The sequence below is a fragment of the Mustelus asterias genome, unplaced genomic scaffold (genome assembly GCF_964213995.1).
Source record: "Mustelus asterias unplaced genomic scaffold, sMusAst1.hap1.1 HAP1_SCAFFOLD_85, whole genome shotgun sequence".
NCBI classification, from domain to species: domain Eukaryota; kingdom Metazoa; phylum Chordata; class Chondrichthyes; order Carcharhiniformes; family Triakidae; genus Mustelus; species Mustelus asterias.
Genome location: NW_027590139.1, coordinates 293,609 through 312,382, shown reverse-complemented (window position 1 = coordinate 312,382; position 18,774 = coordinate 293,609). Strand labels below are relative to the sequence as shown.

The following is an 18,774-nucleotide window of genomic DNA, read 5'->3' as shown; positions in this document are numbered from 1 at the left end:
CTCGTTATGCTACACTCGGCCATTTCTCTATTTATGCTACATTAGGTCCTCTCAATTAGTCCTAGAGTGGACCACAGATCTGATTATATTACGTCGGATCCCAATTCTTTTTATATTACACAGGATTTGTCTCTTTACATTATATCAGAGCCTGTCTCTGTTAATCCAACATGCGACCATGAATATGTTGTCTGTCGAGATATTATCAATCACGATATATGTGGGAGTGCCTGCCCAATACCAATCATTCTTGTTTGAAACAGTCGGTTTATTTTTTGCTCATATCTATAAGTAACTGTGAGAAACGTCTAATCACTGTGCTATTGTATGGGTAATATTTAACGTGAGCGTTATAACGATTTCTCAACAATTTTGATAAACTGGCACTGAGGGACAGGTCAACATGAACAATAGTGCAGTGCTCTTTGCAATATATAGTTATGATGCATTTTATTAGTTGAATATTGTGTTGCACTATGTCAATTTGCCACAGATTTTAGCGATAAAGATTGTTTCGCCTGCCTTATTTTATTAATAGCATTCTACTGATAGACTGGCGGTATGAGACAGAATTGTCTCCTCGCAATATCGCCAGATGGGCTCCCACAGGCTAATTTTCTGATCAATGGTTAATTGCTCATCTATTTCAGAGAGAAATAAAACGAAATGGCCACAGAACAAGTTATGTTTGAATAGAATTTAAAAATATATATTTTCTGGAATTTCCATTCTTATCTTCGAAATTATTTTTCAGTTTGGGATGTGTTAATCTGCCTAGGCCCTAAACTCTGTTATTCCCGCCCTAAATCTCCTTATCTCACTTTCCTCGTCTAAATCAATCCATAAAACTGTCCCTGTATTGATCATCCTTTTAGTAATCTGTTCAAATGTATCGTTGCTCAAAAACAAAATACTGCGGATGCATGGGATATGAAAAAAGAAATGCCAGAAACACTCAGCAGATCATTCATCATACATAGAGTGCTATTAGTGCAAATGTCCATTTCTCTCTCTCTCTCCCTCTCTCCTTCCTCAGTCAACACTTCAGTTCATCCTCTCGGATTCATAACATTAGATCAAATATCGTTATTATTGAATTAGGCTATGATTCCGTGGAATATAGAATGACCATTTTTGTTTAATTTCTTACTATTGTACGACTATGTATGTGCTTCTATTTCACTATACATTGAGTTTAGTTTTATTACACTGCCCCTCCTTCCGTTATTACTGCATTTAACCATGTAATGTTTTTTTATTGCACAGGAGTTGTCTCAGTTATGACTGTATTGGACCATATCTCGCTTCACCTTTCTTTCAGCACTGTATCTGTGTATATAACGCAACCTGAAGTTTAATTTATTAACGGACTGGACCTTGCTTCTATAAGTGTTACAATTAGCCCTGTCTCAGTTAATACTGTACTTGACGATGTTCACTGCAATAACCCATTTGGTGCAGTCTTGTAATGCACTAGGTCATGCCTCTTTATATACTGCATTTGATTCATTTGAATCATTATTGCAATAGACGTTGGACCTGTTTGCATTACATTACGTGCCGCTTCATTTATAGTACATAAAGACATGCCGTGATATATGCTACAAATAATCATTTCTGAGCTGTTGTTGCTCAGTCAAGAGTCAAGATATGTTACATTAGGCTCCGTCTCAGATATTATTGTGCTAGGCTGTATGTCATGCACTACTGAGCGCACCCTTAACTCACCTTGCATTACATTGGGTCCTAATAATAAAGCAGGCACTGTCTCAGTTATTAATTTTCTATAAAATGCGATTGATGGATGAGAAAAGAGCAAGAAAAAGCTAGCAAGATGGCGCAATAAATAGATAGATACTAACGTAGGAAACGAAATGTATTCGTGTGGATGAAAGGAGTTGGAAGAATGCATTTCATCTTGTTAATAACTATTAGGTATTGCGCATCATATCTAATTGCTCTCGTATTGTGTGCAATAATTTGTTGAAAGCTTGGGATGAATCTTGTAACATCCTCTTGTTCAAAAGAAATTGAGGAACTCAATTAACGTACACACGTTGCACTGCAAATGGACACTCAGGGGCAATTCAGCCTGACCACCCCTCATAACCCGCACAGTTTTGGACTGCAGAAGGAAAGCCGTAAACTTGGCAGAAACCCACGCACATATGGGGCGAATGTGCAAACACCACACAGACAGTTACACAAGGCCGAAATGGAACCTGTGCCTGTAACAATGTGAGGTACCAGTCCTAATCGCTATGTAAATAATTGGAATTGCTTTTAAGTATGTTATGGTAGTTTATTCAGTATTTAATTGCACTTCGATGCCTCAGTCAATACCTAAAGTTAATGAACTGCTCTGGGCGCTCTTGAATGTGATATAAAGCTGGCCATTCCGCTGCCAAGGCAATGAATCTTTCAAATGACTCACTGAACTTCTCTCCTCTCTTTCTCTGTCTCAGATTGTACCTAAATCAGATAACCTCTCTTCTCTCTCTCAGTCTCCTTTAGCTCACTTACACAGGTACCCATGAGCCGGATCTGGCTACTAGTCCAAAAAAATGTTTAATTTTTATGCTTAAGGCAACTTGTGACTGAAAAGATGAAGCACAACAATCTCAACAGAGCAAAATTCAGTGCCGCAAACAGACCAGTTCACTCACTTAAACTCTCTCCTCGATTTCTCTCACAGAACACCTAACACACTTAAACTTTCTATTTTAGAACACCTCTGCGGGAAAAAAATGTTGCTTTAATTTTTCCTCTTTTCTCTCAGTGATAATCTTCAGTCCATCTTCCTTTCAATTAACCTTTTTAAACCCCAAATATGATCATTTTCTCGATTCAATAAAATGGCAATGGAAGTGAATGTAATGCTGAGACCGGCAGCAATTCTTGATGTGTCTCGATGCTTTCACAGTGAGTTCACCATCGCAGGCAGGAAGACTGTTCACGGTGATAACATCAAACTGGCCCCGTTTGTTTCATTCTCAGGTAACACAACTTCCCGATTCTTGCTGCCAGTTCCAAACCACACATTTCACTTCTGAGCAGAAAATAAATCCAGGGGCCACAATCTGGTGAGAACATCTGTCAGTGCGGCCTATATCTGTCCACAGAGTCGGGGCAGAGACACACAGATCACATTGCGGTGACATTTGCAAATGAGTCTGTTGTGATCTGTTCAGAGTTTCCATTCCCAGACATAACTGGATGGTCAGTGGATCAGTCACTGAGCTCCCCCGGGTTCCATGAAGGAAGGGAATGATGAGTGTTATCTTTCATTGTTTGACCATTTTCTCTCCATCTGCTATTTATTTTTTGTTCCTCAGCTTTTATCTGTCAGCATCCCGTTTTTCTTTCTCCTAACTCTCCCGGTGTCTCTCTCTCTATCTCCTTGTGAGTCTTTTGAACACATTAATTAGTGTTCAAAATCATGAAGTTGTGAGTGGGGTAATTAAAGAGAGAACGTTTCAACTCGAAGGACGGTCGGTAACCGTGGGCAAAGATGTATTTTATTTGTGCAGGGCGACAGAAATGTAATTGTTTACTTTTACACAAGAGTTGTTATGAACTGGAATAAAGAGCTTGAAAGGATGATGGAACGAGATTTCACAGTAACGTTGGAAAATAAATTAGTATATCCTTCATGGAGTTAGAATTTGAAGGATTTTCGAGAATAGGTCCATTTTAATCGTTCTTGTATATCATTGTCCTCGCATCGTTTCTGTGTCTCCCGCTGTCCTTCATTGAGACTGAATCAAATGCAATATTTATAGAGCTGTCGTCTTGTGCTTATCTTATCTTTTGACAGCATTTGTGTGTGTGTGTGTGCTGGGGTGGTGGGGGGGGGCGGTTGGGGAGGGGGGGGGGTTAGGGGGGCGGTGGAGGTGGGTGGGGGGGGGGGGGTGGTGGGTGGACATTTGCCAGGAACCATTCCGAAATTCAATTTTTCAATTCTGTTTACAAGCCATCACTTTGAACAAATTAGCGTTGGATCGAACTTGTTTAGGAAAAGCACAATAATCCTTAACATTTACTGCACTGTTCTTTTTGCCTCCGATGATGTTTTCATACTTCGTCTTTTCACTCTTCACATGTCCTAATTCTGACTGTAAATGTGGAACTGTTTGTAAGAATGAGAAGGAACCTGTTTTTTCTGTTCCTCTGACAGATTCACCATTGTTACCTCACATAACAGAATTATTTGGAGTCCACCATGATTGACCCCATTGGGAATAACAGCTCTTAGTCAGTTGGAGTCAGTCACTCTTGCGGCTGTCATCGGTTTCCAATCCATGTTTGCCAAACAAATCCCTGCATCAGTCATCATGACAAAGAAACCTGCGCAAGGCCCTAGAAGCGATTGCTTGCCAGTCTGACTCCGGGCCCAGCTGTCTCTGATAGCGATACACCGGGGAAGGCCATTCAAATTATAATGTTCTAATTCTCTATGATTATTTTTGCAAACTGTAACCTAATCAGTTGTGAATTGGAAGCTATATCTGGTTTTGTTACGTTTGACACCTGCCAGTTGTTATTGGACAAATTACTTTTTTCCAGAATGATCACACGCAAAAAAATGTTTATTTAAATGTAAGAACATGTTCTGTCTCTCTTATTCGATATATCCCATACATTGGTTTGCATGACTCTCCCGGCCAGTTTATGTTATCATTGCGCCAGCATATCTGTCTATATTAGATTAGATTCTGTCTCTGTTGTTACCGCATAATTTTTAATCATTTATGGGATGTGGGCATCACTGGCATCTGTTGCCCTTCTCTAATTGCCCTGACAAAGTGATGATGAGCTGCCATCTTGAACAGCTACTTTCCATGTTCACCAGGCAATATCACTGTTTATATCACACAAGGTCTGGCCAACCTTATGATACACCTGATCCTGATTCATCGTATTACCGAGATTGTACAACCTATACACAGTAGAAAATATTTAGGGTGGAATTGGTGAATGTAACGGTCAAATGGAAATATTGCTCCTTCTCCGGAGAGCAGCAGATGTTTCAATCCTTTGCATCAATAGGAATAAGAAGTCTGGGAATTACAGGTGTAATTTCCTCCTGTCGGCTATATGTCCAGGGTCATTTTCGCCATCATTTTCACAAATCAGCACATAATCAGCACAATATATCAGGAATTTCAGTGAGACACTGAGAAGATCAATTTCCAGTAATCTCCTCGTCATTCGAGATGTGACTTATCCATTTTCCAACAGGTCTCTAAAGACAGATAAGGAAACGCTGGGAACCAAGTAGTCAGACTGAAATCATTTTGTGTGCAAGAGCACACAACAGAATGGTTGTCGATAAATAGCTACATATTAAACGTTCTTCAGTTGAAATATATGAATTGTTTGGTGTTTTCATACACTCATGGAATGCAGAGATGGACTGAAGGCTATCACTGGGAAAACTGAAGGGAAATTGCTAAAAGATATCATTTCTCCAAAGGGGGTAATTGGAAAAAAGACTACTTAAAATAAATAAGCACTCAAATGTCTAAGCACTGATATGATATTTCTGAGACATAGAACCATAGAATCCCTACAGTTCAGAAAAAGACCATCTGGCCCACCGAGTCTGCATCCGACCCAAGCCCTCCCCTCTGCCCTATCCCTGTTAGCCCCACACATTTACCATGGCTAATCCATATACCCTAAGGACAATAACGGGCAATTTTGCATGGCCAATCCATCTAATACGATCTGTTGTAATATAAACGAGGGACGGGTTTTGTGCAGTAATACAGAGGCAGAGCCGAGTGCACCAATTATTCATACAGCACCTGCACTAATATGAATGCAGACTGGGTCCAGTTCAGTGTTTATTGAGAGCGGGTAGAGCGTAGTACTAATCGGCGTGATGTTTTCTCACATAGACAGAGACATGCAGTACGCAGCTGTAACAAAGTCAAGGTTTATTCCAATGTAAGCAGAGACAATGTGTACTATAATTTAAACTGGGACAGGTTCTAGTGTAATGTAAACTCACATCGACACTATCAGAATATAGGGATATGATTTAGTGTGATATAAACAGAGATGTGGTCCAGTGGAATAAAAAGCGAGGCAATGCAGAGTAAAGCAATAATTGAGACGGGATAATGTGTAAAATGAACAGTGGTATGGTTTGGTGCAGTGATAAAGGAGAGAGCATCTAGCGCAATAAAACGGCCACCGGGCCTAGTGTAATTTTGCCTGATTCTGAGCATTGTATGATATAAAGTGAGACAAAGCTGATGCAATAATTTCAAACTAAGGCTTCAGATTGATATAAGTTTTGACAGGGGCATTGGAGCAATAAACGAGTCATGAAATAGAACAATAATTAGAGACAGCATATTATTCGGTATAAACAGGGAGGTGGACTGGTGCAGCAGTGATTGAGATATTGTCGATGTTCCTTTATACGTTGCAGGTTCCAGCAATGTAATATCAAATGAGGCTTGGTGCAGTATAGTAAGAACTAGGATTTTGCTGAGTACAGAATCAACTGAGAATTATTGTCATATAATCAGAAATATGATTTTGTGTCATATAAACTAGGTCTAGTTTCGGATGGACAAAGACTGAGTCAATTGCAGCAATTACTGAGACGATCTGTTTCGCATCGTGCCAAAGAGCACGATTTCACTGCCATCTCCTGGACGTCCTTTGCTATTGCAGATGTTATGAAATGCTGATTTTAGTTGCTGTTCCATATTCTTTCATGGGGTGTATACACAGCTGGCAAGGCCAGCATAATTTGGCAATCGCTAGTACTCTGAATCCATTGGTTTTCTAGATCATCACAGAAGGCATGCAAGCGCCAAACACGTGTGGGCCTGGAGTCAGCTATGGGCCAAACTGGGAAATGATGGATGGTTCCCTTTTCTGCTGGGCATTAGAGAATCTGTTATATTACTTGTATTGGCCGCAATTACGGAAACGAGGTTTAAATTCAAAATTGCAATTGCATTGTAAAACCCACTCTCTGTTGTAGTTGGATTAGAACATATATCCTGAGAAAATTGCTTCCCCTCAGAATTACTCTCCCAGTGATGTTGCCACTATGCCACTGTCCCCCCTTTCCACATTGATAGAGTATTTACAGCAGAGAAGAAGGCCATTTTGAAGCGTCATGTATGTGCTGGTCCATTAAAGGAGGAATTCATCCAATAACATTCTATACCCCACAGTCCAGCATTTTGTTCATTTTCAGACAACAATCCAATCGCATTTTGAAACCATCAATTGGCGCTGTCTGTACCACACTCTCAAACAGCACATTCCAAATCTGAATCACTCACCGTCTGAAAATGTTTTTCGTTATGTCTCCATGCTTCTTTCACCAAATGGCGTCCCTCAGGGATCAGTGCTGGGACCTGCTGTTTGTAATATATATAAATGATTTGGAGGAAAACGTAACTGGTTTGATTAGTAAGTTTGCGGATGACACAAAGGTTTGTGGATTTGCTGATAGCGATGAGGACCATCAGAGGATACAGCAGGATATAGATCGGATGGAGACTTAGGCAGAGAGATGCCAGGTGGAGTTTCATCCGGACAAATGTGAGGTCATGCATTTTGGAAGGTCTAATAGAGATAGGAAATATACAGTAAATGGCAGAACCCTTAATGGAGGGATCTGGGTGTACAGGTACACAGGTCATTGAAAGTGGCAATGCAGGTGGAGAAGGTAGTCAAGAAGGCATACGGCATGCTTGCCTTCATCAGCTGGGGCATTGAGTTTAAAAATTGGCAAGTCATGTTGCAGCTTTATAGAACCTTAGTTAGGCCGCACTTGGAATCTAGTGTTCAATTCTGGTCGCCATACTACCAGAAGGATGTGGAGGCTTTGGAGAGGGTAGAGAAAAGATTTACCAGGATGTTGGTTGGCATGGAGGGCATTAGCTATGAGGAGAGGTTGGAGAAACTTGGTTTGTTCTCACTGGAACGACGGAGGTTGAGGGATGACCTAATAGAAGTTTACAAGATTATGAGGGGCATGGACAGAGTGGATAGTCAGAAGCTTTTTCCCAGGGTTTAAGAGTCAATTCTAGGGGGCATAGGTTTAAGGTGCGAGAGGCAATGTTTAAAGGAGATGCACTTGGCACGTTTTTGACACAGAGGGTGGTGGGTGCCTGGAACTCGCTGTCGGGGGAGGTCGTGGAAGCAGATACGATCGTGACTTTTAGGGGGCGTCTGGACAAATACATGAAAGGGATGGGAATAGAGGGATACGGTCCCCGGAAGGGTAGGGGGTTTTAGTTCAGTCGGGCAGCATGGTCGGTGCAGGCTTGGAGGGCCGAAGGGCCTGTTCCTGTGCTGTAATTTTCTTTGTTCTTTGTATCAGGGTGCAGTGGGTCACTGTCAGGTTGGGGTCTTCCTTTGGTGGTCGGAGGATCTCGAGACCTGCAAGTAAATTTAAAAGAGCAGTGTGAGTGATTGTTCGGCTGTGAGAGTGTATTTTTTGGAGTGAGGCGACTGTGGAAGGTTGTGCTTGGAGCCTGCAGGAGGTCGCAGCTCTCCGGCTCAGACGAGTTGGGAGGAGGGAGGCTTCCAGTCACAGGGATGTCGGTCTGGTCGTTGGGGACCAACAGAGTGAAGGTCCCGGCTCCCGCGGCATTTTCCTGGGCTCTCGGAGTCCTCCGAATGTAGGCCCAGTCGTCTGGGGCATTTTCCTGGTCTCTGGAAGCCGCTGTGGAGGAATCCCCGGATCTGGGGCTGCAGCGCCGGCTGCTGCTGCTGATGCTCACATGGGCAGCTGCTCCGGGGCAATTCCACGTCAGTCAAATCGGGTGTCTCCAGGGTCCGAAGAATCACCAAATCTGTAAGAATTTGAATGAAAGCATTGTTAGAGACTTTAAAAGAGTTAGAATGAAGTTTCAGAAGCATAGAACAAGAGTAAAAGAATTAGAAGGTATGCTGGGCACAGCTTGCAAGAAGTCGCCTCACTCTGGCGCCATCTTGGAACCGAGGGTACAATTTAGCATGGCCAATCCATCTAACCTGCACATCTTTGGACAATAAGGGTCAATTTAGCATGGCCAATCCACCTAACCAGCACATCTTGAACATAGGAGGAAACCCACGCAGACACGGGGAGAACGTACAAACTCCGCACAGACAGTGACCCGAGTCGTGAAGCGAACCCAGGTCCCTGGTGCTGTGAGGCAGTAATGCCAACCACTGTGCCACCGTGTCGCCATTCATGGGACAACAATCAGGAACAACACCTTTCACTTTATACCAATACATGTGACAATAATAAATCTTAGCATGGCACGGTGGCACAGAGATAGAGGTCTCGGGTCATGTCTTACCAGGTGCCCTGCAGACACAGTTGATGGGAAACACTTAAGGGTGAGTCAGGTGGACTTGAAATGTGCACCCATGTCCCCCCCTCCCCTTGTTTCCTTCCCCCACTCCTCCTGTTTCCCCATCCCTCCACCCCTCCAAAGCTGCTGCCAGGGCTTTTCCAGCACTTTTCTGCTTGTGTTACGTTGGGGTGTGGGTGGAGAGAGAGGGCAGTGGGCAGGCGTGCAGAGAGAGAGAGGGCAGTGGGCAGGCGTGCAGAGAGAGAGAAGGCAGGCGTGCAGAGAGAGAGAGAGGGCAGAGAGTGCAAACTCCGCAAAAAGGGACTCAATCTCCCAGATTGCTCAATGAGAGAGTCTTATCAGGGTGTGCAAAGGTCGCAGACTGATAGAGAGACAGGACGAGCCGGGCACTGTTAACTGCGGACACTGACTGTCAGAGGTGAGAGCCGTCCTAAAGTTTATTTATTAGTCACAAGTAAGACTTACATTAACACTGCAATGAAGTTACTGTGAAAATCCCCTAGTCACTACACTCGGGCGCCCGTTCCAGTAACACTGAGGGAGAATTTAGCATTGCCGTTTAGCAGTACCAAACCGGTCTGTGGGGGATGGGGGGGAAGCGGGAAATGATGGGCAGTACCAAACCAGTCGGGGGGGGTGGGGTGGGAGGGGGAAAAGATTAGACACTGGCTCAATAGAAGAAGCCAGAGAGTGGTTGTGGAGGATTGCTTCTCTGAGTGGAGGCCTGTGACTAGTGGTGTGCCGCAGGGATCGGTGTTGGGTCCATTGTTGTTTGTCATCTATATCAATGATCTGGATGATAATGTGGTCAATTGGATCAGCAAGTTTGCTGATGATACAAAGATTGGAGGTGTAGTGGACAGTGAGGAAGGTTTTCAAAGCTTGCAGAGGGATTTGGACCAACTAGAAAAATGGGCTGAAAAATGGCAAATGGAATTTAACGCAGACAAGTGTGAGATATTGCACTTTGGAAGGACAAATCAAAGTAGAACGTACAGGGTAAATGCAGTTGAACAGAGGGATCTGGGAATACAGGTACAGAATTCCCTAAAAGTGACATCACAGGTCGATAGGGTCGTAAAGAGTGTCTTTGGTACATTGGCCTTTATAAATCAGAGTATCGAGTATAAAAGTTGGAGTGTTATGGTAAGGTTATATAAGGCATTGGTGAGGCCGAATTTGGAGTATTGTGTACAGTTTTGGTCACCTCGTTACAGGAAGGATGTAAATAAGGTTGAAAGAGTGCAGAGAAGGTTCACAAGGATGTTGCCGGGACTTGAGAAGCTGAGTTACAGAGAGAGATTGAATAGGTTGGGACTTTATTCCCTGGAGCGTAGAAGAATGAGGGGAGATTTGATAGAGGTTTATAAGATTTTGATGGGTATAGATAGAGTGAATGCAAGCAGGCTTTTTCCATTGAGGTGAGGGGAGAAAAAAACCAGAGGGCATGGGTTAAGGGTGAAAGGAGAAAAGTTTAAAGGGAATATTAGGGGGGGCTTCTTCACGCAGAGAGTGGTGGGAGTGTGGAATGAGCTGCCGGATAAAGTGGTAAATGCGGGCTCACTTTTAACATTTAAGAAAAACTTGGACGGGTTCATGGATGAGAGGGGTGTGGAGGGATATGGTCCAAGTGCAGGTCAGTGGGACTAGGCACAAAAATGGTTCGGCACAGACAAGAAGGGCCACAAGGCCTGTTTCTGAGCTGTAATTTTCTATGGTTCTAAGATGGGCAGTACCAAACCAGTCTAGGAGGGGGGAGGTGGGAAAGATGGGCAGTACCAAATCGGTCTGGGGGGGAGCGGGGAATGATAGCCAGTACCAAACTGGTTTGGGGGGGGGGGAAGCGGGAAATGATGGGCAGTACCAAACCGGTCGGTGGGCGAGTGGGGAAAGATGGCCAGTACCAAACCAGTCTGGGGGGGAGCGGGGAAAGATGGGCAGCACCAAACCGGTCTCGGGGGCGGGGGTGGGGAGCGGTGAAAGATGGGCAGTACCAAACCGGTCGGGGGAGTGGGAGATGATGAGTACTACCAAACTGGTCTGATGGGTAACGGGGAACGATGGGCAGTACCAAACTGGTCGGTGGCGGGGGGGGGAGCGGGAAATGATGGGCAGTACCAAACTGATTGGGGGGGGAGCGGGGAACGATGGGCAGTACCAAACTGGTCGGTGGGGGGTGGGGGGGGGGCGAGCAGGGAATGATGGGTAGTACCAAACTGGTCTGGGGGTGAGTGGGGAATGATGGACAGTACCAAACCGGTCTTGGTTGGGGGGGGATCTGGTGGGTGGAATGGGCAGTACCAAACCATTTGAATTGTGTGGGGGGGAATGACGGACAGTACCATATTGGCCGGAGAGCCGGGAGAGATGGGAGGTGGTGGAATTGATGGGCTGGTCAAAATGTGAGGTGGGAGGGAATGCTGGACCGTGCCAAACCAGTTGGAGTGGGGGAGGGGGAATGTTGATCTGTACCCAACTGGTCAAAGCGTGGCCTGAGGGTTCTTGATGGTTTACACTCTGGGGGGGACATTAATGAGCTGTGACTCAGCCGCTGAGTGAGGATCTGGTTCTAACCCCCGAACCCATTCCTCCTCCTCCACCAGGAAGATGGCTGGGGCGCTGCTGGGCCGCGTGTGCTTTGTGACTGGAGCTTCCCGGGGCATCGGCAAAGGCATCGCCCTGCAGCTGGGAGAGGCCGGGGCCACCGTCTACATCACCGGCCGCAACAGGGACACGCTGCAGACGGCGGCCAAGGAGGTGAGGCCGGGGTGGGGGTGGCGGTGGGGAGTGGGTGGTGGTGGGTGGGGGGGGTGATGGTGGGTGGGGGGGGAGGTGGTGGGTGAGGGGGGGGAGGCGGTGGGGGGGAGGGGGAGGGAGGCGGTGGGGGGGAAGGGGTGGTGGTGGGGGGGAGGCGGTGGGGGGGAGGGGGTGGTGGTGGGGGGGAGGGGGTGGTGGTGGGGGGTGGTGGGGGGGGAGGGGGTGGTGGTGGGGGGGGTGGTGGTGGGGGGGGAGGGAGGCGGTGGGTGAGGGGGTGGTGGTGGGGGGAGGCGGTGGGTGGGGTGGGGGGGGGGAGGCGGTGGGTGGGGGGCGCCTGGGGACAGACGCGGGACTCGAGTGGCAGCTGGAGAGGAACAATTTTTTTAAAACAGGTGCCTTCCCGACCTCAAAGCGTTCGGTGGCCAGGGGGACGCAGTCTGGGACAGGCGGCGCCCATTATGTGCACAGCAGGATTCCACGAGGAGCGGGGCCGCCGCCGCAGGACGGTGACGGTGCGGGAGGAGGCCACTCGGCCCATCGTGTTCCATGCCGGCTCTGCGTAGGCGCAATTTAGCACGTCCAATCCCCCTAACCTGCACATCTTTGGACACATAGGGGCAATTTAGCACGTCCAATCCCCCTAACCTGCACATCTTTGGACACATAGGGGCAATTTAGCACGTCCAATCCCCCTAACCTGCACATCTTTTGGACTGTGGGAGTTAGAGGTCGTGCCTTACAAATTTGGTGGAGTATTTTGAGTAAGTGACAAAAACTGTTGACGAAGGAAGGGCCGTGGATGTCGTCTATATGGATTTCAGTAAGCCATTTGACAAAGTCCCACATGGCAGGTTGGTTAAGAAGGTTAAGGCTCATGGGATACAAGGAGAAGTGGCTGGATGGGTGGAGAACTGGCTTGGCCTTAGGAGACAGAGGGTAGTGGTCGAAGGGTCTTTTTCCGGCTGGAGGTCTGTGACCAGTGGTGTTCCGCAGGGCTCTGTACTGGGACCTCTACTATTAGTGATATGTAGAAATGATTTGGAAGAAGATGTAGCTGGTGTTATCAGCAAGTTTGCGGATGACACGAAGATAGCTGGACTTGCGGATAGCAATGAGCATTGTCGGGCAATACAGCAGGATATAGATAGGCTGGAAAATTGGGCAGAGAGGTGGCAGATGGAGTTTAATCCGGATAAATGCGAAGTGATGCATTTTGGAAGAAATAATGTAGGGAGGAGTTACTGTCATATCAGCCGTGATCTAATTAAATGGGTCAAGGGCTGAATGATCTACTCCTGCTCCTATGTTTATAAGTTTGCTGCTGTCCATGTAGTGTAGGTACATCCAAAGTGCTGTTAGGAAGGGATTTCCAGGATTTTTGATCAGCAACAGTGAAAGGACAGCAACATGATTCCAAGTCAGGATTATTTATGTCTTGGGTGCCATTGTTTTTGGGTGAAGGGTCTGTTCCTCTGCTGTACTGTTCTTTGTTCTTTAGATAACTTGCAGTTGTCCATGTTCCCAATTATCTGCTGCCCTTGTTCTCTAGGTGGGAGAGTTTGTAGGATTGGAAGGTAAAGGTCGCAGTGTTGGAAGGTGCTGTTGAAAGTTAAATTATATTAGTTTGCTCATATTAAAAAATGGAACTCAGGTGAGGATATGGTGGGGAGATCGAGATCAGAGAGGCAGTATTTCAGAATTTATCACTGTGATAGCAGCAATCCCATTGCTATCTGTTGGTAAGACTGATGGAAAGATTTAAAGTGGAGACCATTGGAGGCACAATGGAATTTGTGAACTATCTGAGGATAATGGCGAGGGGAAAGGAAGGGATCAGGAAAGCAGCAGACACGTTGTTCCAGGAGAAGTGGGGTCTGGTTGTGTATATGTCAGGTTTTACACAGCACACAGTGGTTTCACTCTGGATGGAGAATCTCTGAATCACTCAAATCACTCAATTGGAAACTCAGAGACCTATCATTGTCTGCTTGGATGAAGGTTTGTGTTGCAACTGATGAGAAGCAGCCTCACTCAGACACCCACACACACAGAGACCCATACTCTATCTCTCTCACACACACACGCACGCACACACATGCACACATCCTCATGCACAGAAACTAACACATGCAGCCATCCTCCCACCCACCCACCCACCCACCCACACACTGTACCAACTGAATTAAGAACAGCTTCTTCCCTGCTATCAGACTTTTGAATGGACCAACATATATTACATTGATCTTATTCTACACCCTAGCTATGACTGTAACACTATATTCTGCACCCTCTTCCTCTTCCCGATGTACTTTATGAATGGTATGTTTTGTCTGTATAGCGTGCAAGAAACAATAATATTCACTGTATCCCAATACATGTGACAATAGTAAATCAAATCAAAAACTCTCATATGAAATAGGCCTGTCCCATTGGGTGGACAACACCAGCTAACCTGACTAAAACTGAGGATAAAGTATTGTTGTCTGTAAGGGCTGAAGCAATACACTTGGCTTCCTTGCAGATCTGTGGCACCAAGTTCTGTCTGGAGACAATACACATTTCTTTAACCTGTGTTTAATGTTCCCTCCACCCACATTGTCTGTACCTTTAAGACCTGGCTGGCTGTAGGATTCGCATTCTAATCAGTATTCTGTAATTTGATTTCTGTGTCTGTTTGCACTGTTTAAGAGCACATTTCCATCCATCTGACGAAGGAGCAGTGCTCCGAAAGCTTATGGTATTTGCTACCAAATAAACCTGTTGGACTTTAACCTGGTGTTGTGAGACTTCTTACAGTATCTGTAAACACAGTAAGAAGTTTAACAACAGGTTAAAGTCCAACAGGTTTATTTGGTAGCAAAAGCCACACCAATAAATAAACCTGTTGGACTTTAACCTGGTGTTGTTAAACTTCTTACTGTGTTTACCCCAGTCCAACGCCGGCATCTCCACATCATGAGTATCTGTAAAGACAGGAACAGTTAATGTTTCCAGTTGAATGTGATTCTTCTTCTGTGTCAAAACATTAGCTCTGTTTCTCTCTCCAGAGATGCTGTCAGACCTGCTGAGTTTTTACAGCACTTCTTGTTTTTATTTACGAGTTCAGGACTCAGACAAGACAATCCACAATACAAATCTTACAACTGGGCCATGGTTTATTAACATCAGCAGAAACAGACACCAATGAAAATGATTGGGACCTCGATGTGATTAACAGCAAAATTCAGTCCTTGCAGTCACTCATGAACACGCTGGTGTTTCAGCAGGTGAGGTGACTGAGTGAATCCCTTCCCACACACGGAGCAGGTGAATGGCCTCTCCCCAGTGTGAATTCGCTGGTGCTTTACCAGGTTGGATGATTGACTGAATCTCTTACCACAATCAGAGCAGGTGAATGGCGTCTCCCCAGTGTGAACTCGCTGGTGCCTCCGCAGGCTGGATGAACAAGTGAATCCCTCCCCACACTGAGAGCAGCTGAATGGCATCTCCCCAGTGTGAACTCGCTGGTGTTTCCGCAGGTTGGATAACTGAGTGAATCCCTTCCCACAATGAGAGCAGCTGAATGGTCTCTCCCCAGTGTGAACTCGCTGGTGTGTCTGCAGGTGGGATGAACAAGTGAATCCCTTCCCACACTGAGAACATATAAATGGTCTCTCCACCGTGTGAACTCGCTGGTGCCTCCGCAGGTGGGATGAACAAGTGAATCCCTTCCCACACTGAGAGCAGATGAATGGTCTCTCCCCAGTGTGAACTCGCTGGTGTGTCCGCAGGCTGGATAAATGACTGAATCCCTCCCCACACTGAGTGCAAGTGAATGGTCTCTCCCCAGTGTGGCTGCGCCGATGAGTTTCCAGCTGAGATTGGGATATGTATCTCTTCCCACAGTCCACACATTTCCATGGTTTCTCCATGGTGCAGGTGTCCTGACCTCTCTCTTGGGTGGACAATCAGTTGAAGCCTCGTCCACACACAGAACACGGGTACAGTCTCTCCCTGCTGTGAATGGTGTGATATTTATTCAGGCTGTGTAACTGGTTAAAGCTCTTTAGTCAGTGCAGTGGAAGACTCTCACTCCAGTGTGGCAGTGTGTTGGTGCTTTTCCAGTCACACTGATGGTCGAACTCTTTTCAAATCGACAAACTGGACAATCAGTTCTCCTTCTAGATTCAAAGGACGATGATATTCAGCTCCCATGGAATATGACTCTGTCAGATCTGACGTGACATTTGAGATTTCGGCCTGTGATTCCTCTTTCAATATCTTGTAAAATGAATTTACAAAATTCATCAGTGTCAGTACAGGATAGAAATTCAGAACAGACAATTCTAGTTTCTATGGAACATTCTTTCCTATTTCAGTCCCAAAAAGCTGTGAATCTCCATCCCACACACTCTCCCTCCATTCTCACTCTGCTGTATCTAATATTCACCCTCCCAATTCTCCTGAAGGTGCTGATTGAGGCTGATTGACAGATCCATGCTCACTGCTTCCTGTCCTGGACACAGGGACTATAACAAATAGGAGTTGGCTCATCGCGTCTTTTAAACTATTCAATGAGATAATTCGTTCATCTACCTCAGCATCATTCTCCCCACACGAAACCCATATCCCTTGATATCTTCAATATCTAGAAACCAATCAATCTCTCTCTTGAAAATAGTTGATGACTGAGGCTTCCCTGTCCTCAGGGGTTGAGAATTCCAAATCTTCACCACATCCTTGAGTGAAGAAATCCCCCCACATCCTAGCTTTTGCTCCATCTTCTTGTCTGTTCCCCATAACCCTTGACACCCTTGTCAGTCAAAGATCTGTCTAACTGGAATATATTCAATGATCCTGAGTATAGGAGTTAGGTGTTATAGTTGTATGAGTCGTTGGTGAGGCTGCACTTGGAGTATTGTGTACAGTTTTTGTAACCCTGTGATAGGAAAGACATTGATAAACTGGAAAAAGTGCAAACAAGATTTATGAGGATGTTGCCGAGTGATCTCAAGAGGTTGGACAGGCTAGGGCTTTATTCCTTCGAACGTAGGAGAATGTGGGGTGACCATATTGAGGTGTATTAAATAATGAGGGGCATAGATAGGATGAACCCACATTGTCTTTTTGCCAGGGTCGGGGAATTGAAAACTAGAGGGCCTAGGTTTAAGATGAGAGAGGAAAGATTAAAAGGGACCTGGGGGACAATGTCTTCATGCGGAGGGTGGTGTGTACATGGAATGAGCTGCCAGAGAAAGTGGTTGAGGCAGGTTCAAACAGGAGGTTTAAACATTAAAAAAGCATTTGGATAAGTACATGAATTGGAAAGGATTAGAGGGATATGAGCCAAACATGGGCAATTGGGACTAGCTGGGAGGGCACCATGGTTGGCATGGATCAGTTGGGCCCAAGGGCCTGTTTCCGTGCTGTATTGCTCTGTGACTCTGTGCGCTGGCTGCGTCAGCATCTATTGCTCATAACTCATTGCCCTTGAACTGAGTGGTTTGCATTGCTGGGGGATGTGGTAATTTCCTTCTTTAAAGGACATTATTCAATCAGATGGATTTTTACAACAATTGTCATCAATGGACTTCTAATTCTAGATTTTTACCGAATTCAAATTGCAACATTTGCCACTGTGGGATTCAAACCCAGGGTTCGCAGTGCATTGCCCTGGATCCCTGTATTACTAATCCAATAACTATCACTGCACCATTGCCTCCCCATCCATGGTTAAGCAGTCACAATAGCCCGAGATCCATGGAATCAGAGCATGCTCTAAATTTAAATTAATGCTCACTAACACTCACCCCAAAACCACTTCACTGTTTTCACATTTTAAAATCTGCTGCAGCTGAAAAGATCTCGGAGAGATTGGTGTCCGGGAAAAATGTTGCAATCTTCAAATCTTCTCCCTGTAAATGAGGAAAGTTATAGGTGTAATTCAAGGTTAGAAATTCAAGAGAGACAAACATTTCTTTTGGTCTGAGTTTGCTGTGAGTAAATCTTTCTCTTCGAACCCCCTGTAAAAGGAGTTTCCAAAATCCATCAGCATCTGTCCAGAACAGAAATTCAAAACATTCTCTCCTCCTACCTGGCACAGAATTACTTTAGCTGGGACAAAATTGCAGTGGAGGCAGTTCAGAGAAGATTCAGTTGGTTGATTCCTGAAATGAGGGGTTTTATCTTTCAGGTTGAGCAGCTGGGGCCTGTACTCTTTAGAGTTTAGAAGACTGAGAAGTAATCTTAATGAAACATCTGGGAATTTAAGGGTGGCACGGTGGCTTGCACTGCTGCCTCACAGCGCCAGGGTCCCAGGTTCAATTCCGGCCTTGGGTCACTGTCTGGATGGAGTTTGCACATTCTCCCCATGTCTGCGTGGGTTTCCTCCAGGTGTTCCGGTTTCCTCCCACAGTCCAAAGACTGTGGTCAGGTGGATTGGCTATGCTAAATTGACCCCAGTGTCAAATGCATGGGGTTGTGGGGATGGGGCCTGGGTGGGATTGTGGTCTGTACAGACTCGATGGGCCAAATGGCCTCCTTGTGCACTGTAGAGATTCTATGATTCATATGATATAAGGTGCTTGACAAGGTAGATGCTGAGAGGATGTTTCCTCTGGTGTGGAAATCAAGTAAAAATAAAGGATCTCAAAATTAAGATTAAGATGAAGAGAGAACTTTTCTCTCAGCGGGT

The 18,774-nt window shown here is 45.5% G+C and overlaps 1 protein-coding gene across 1 annotated transcript in view; it reads right to left on the bottom strand.

Annotated features, from left to right (window-relative positions):
- Window positions 1-18,774, bottom strand: part of LOC144483983 (uncharacterized) — a 196,264-nt gene that overhangs the window by 89,241 nt on the left and 88,249 nt on the right. The window contains 3 exon segments of the mRNA XM_078202559.1: window positions 8,605-8,834; window positions 11,927-12,080; window positions 15,341-16,006. Of these exon segments, the coding sequence (XP_078058685.1) occupies window positions 8,605-8,834; window positions 11,927-12,080; window positions 15,341-16,006 (1,050 nt within the window).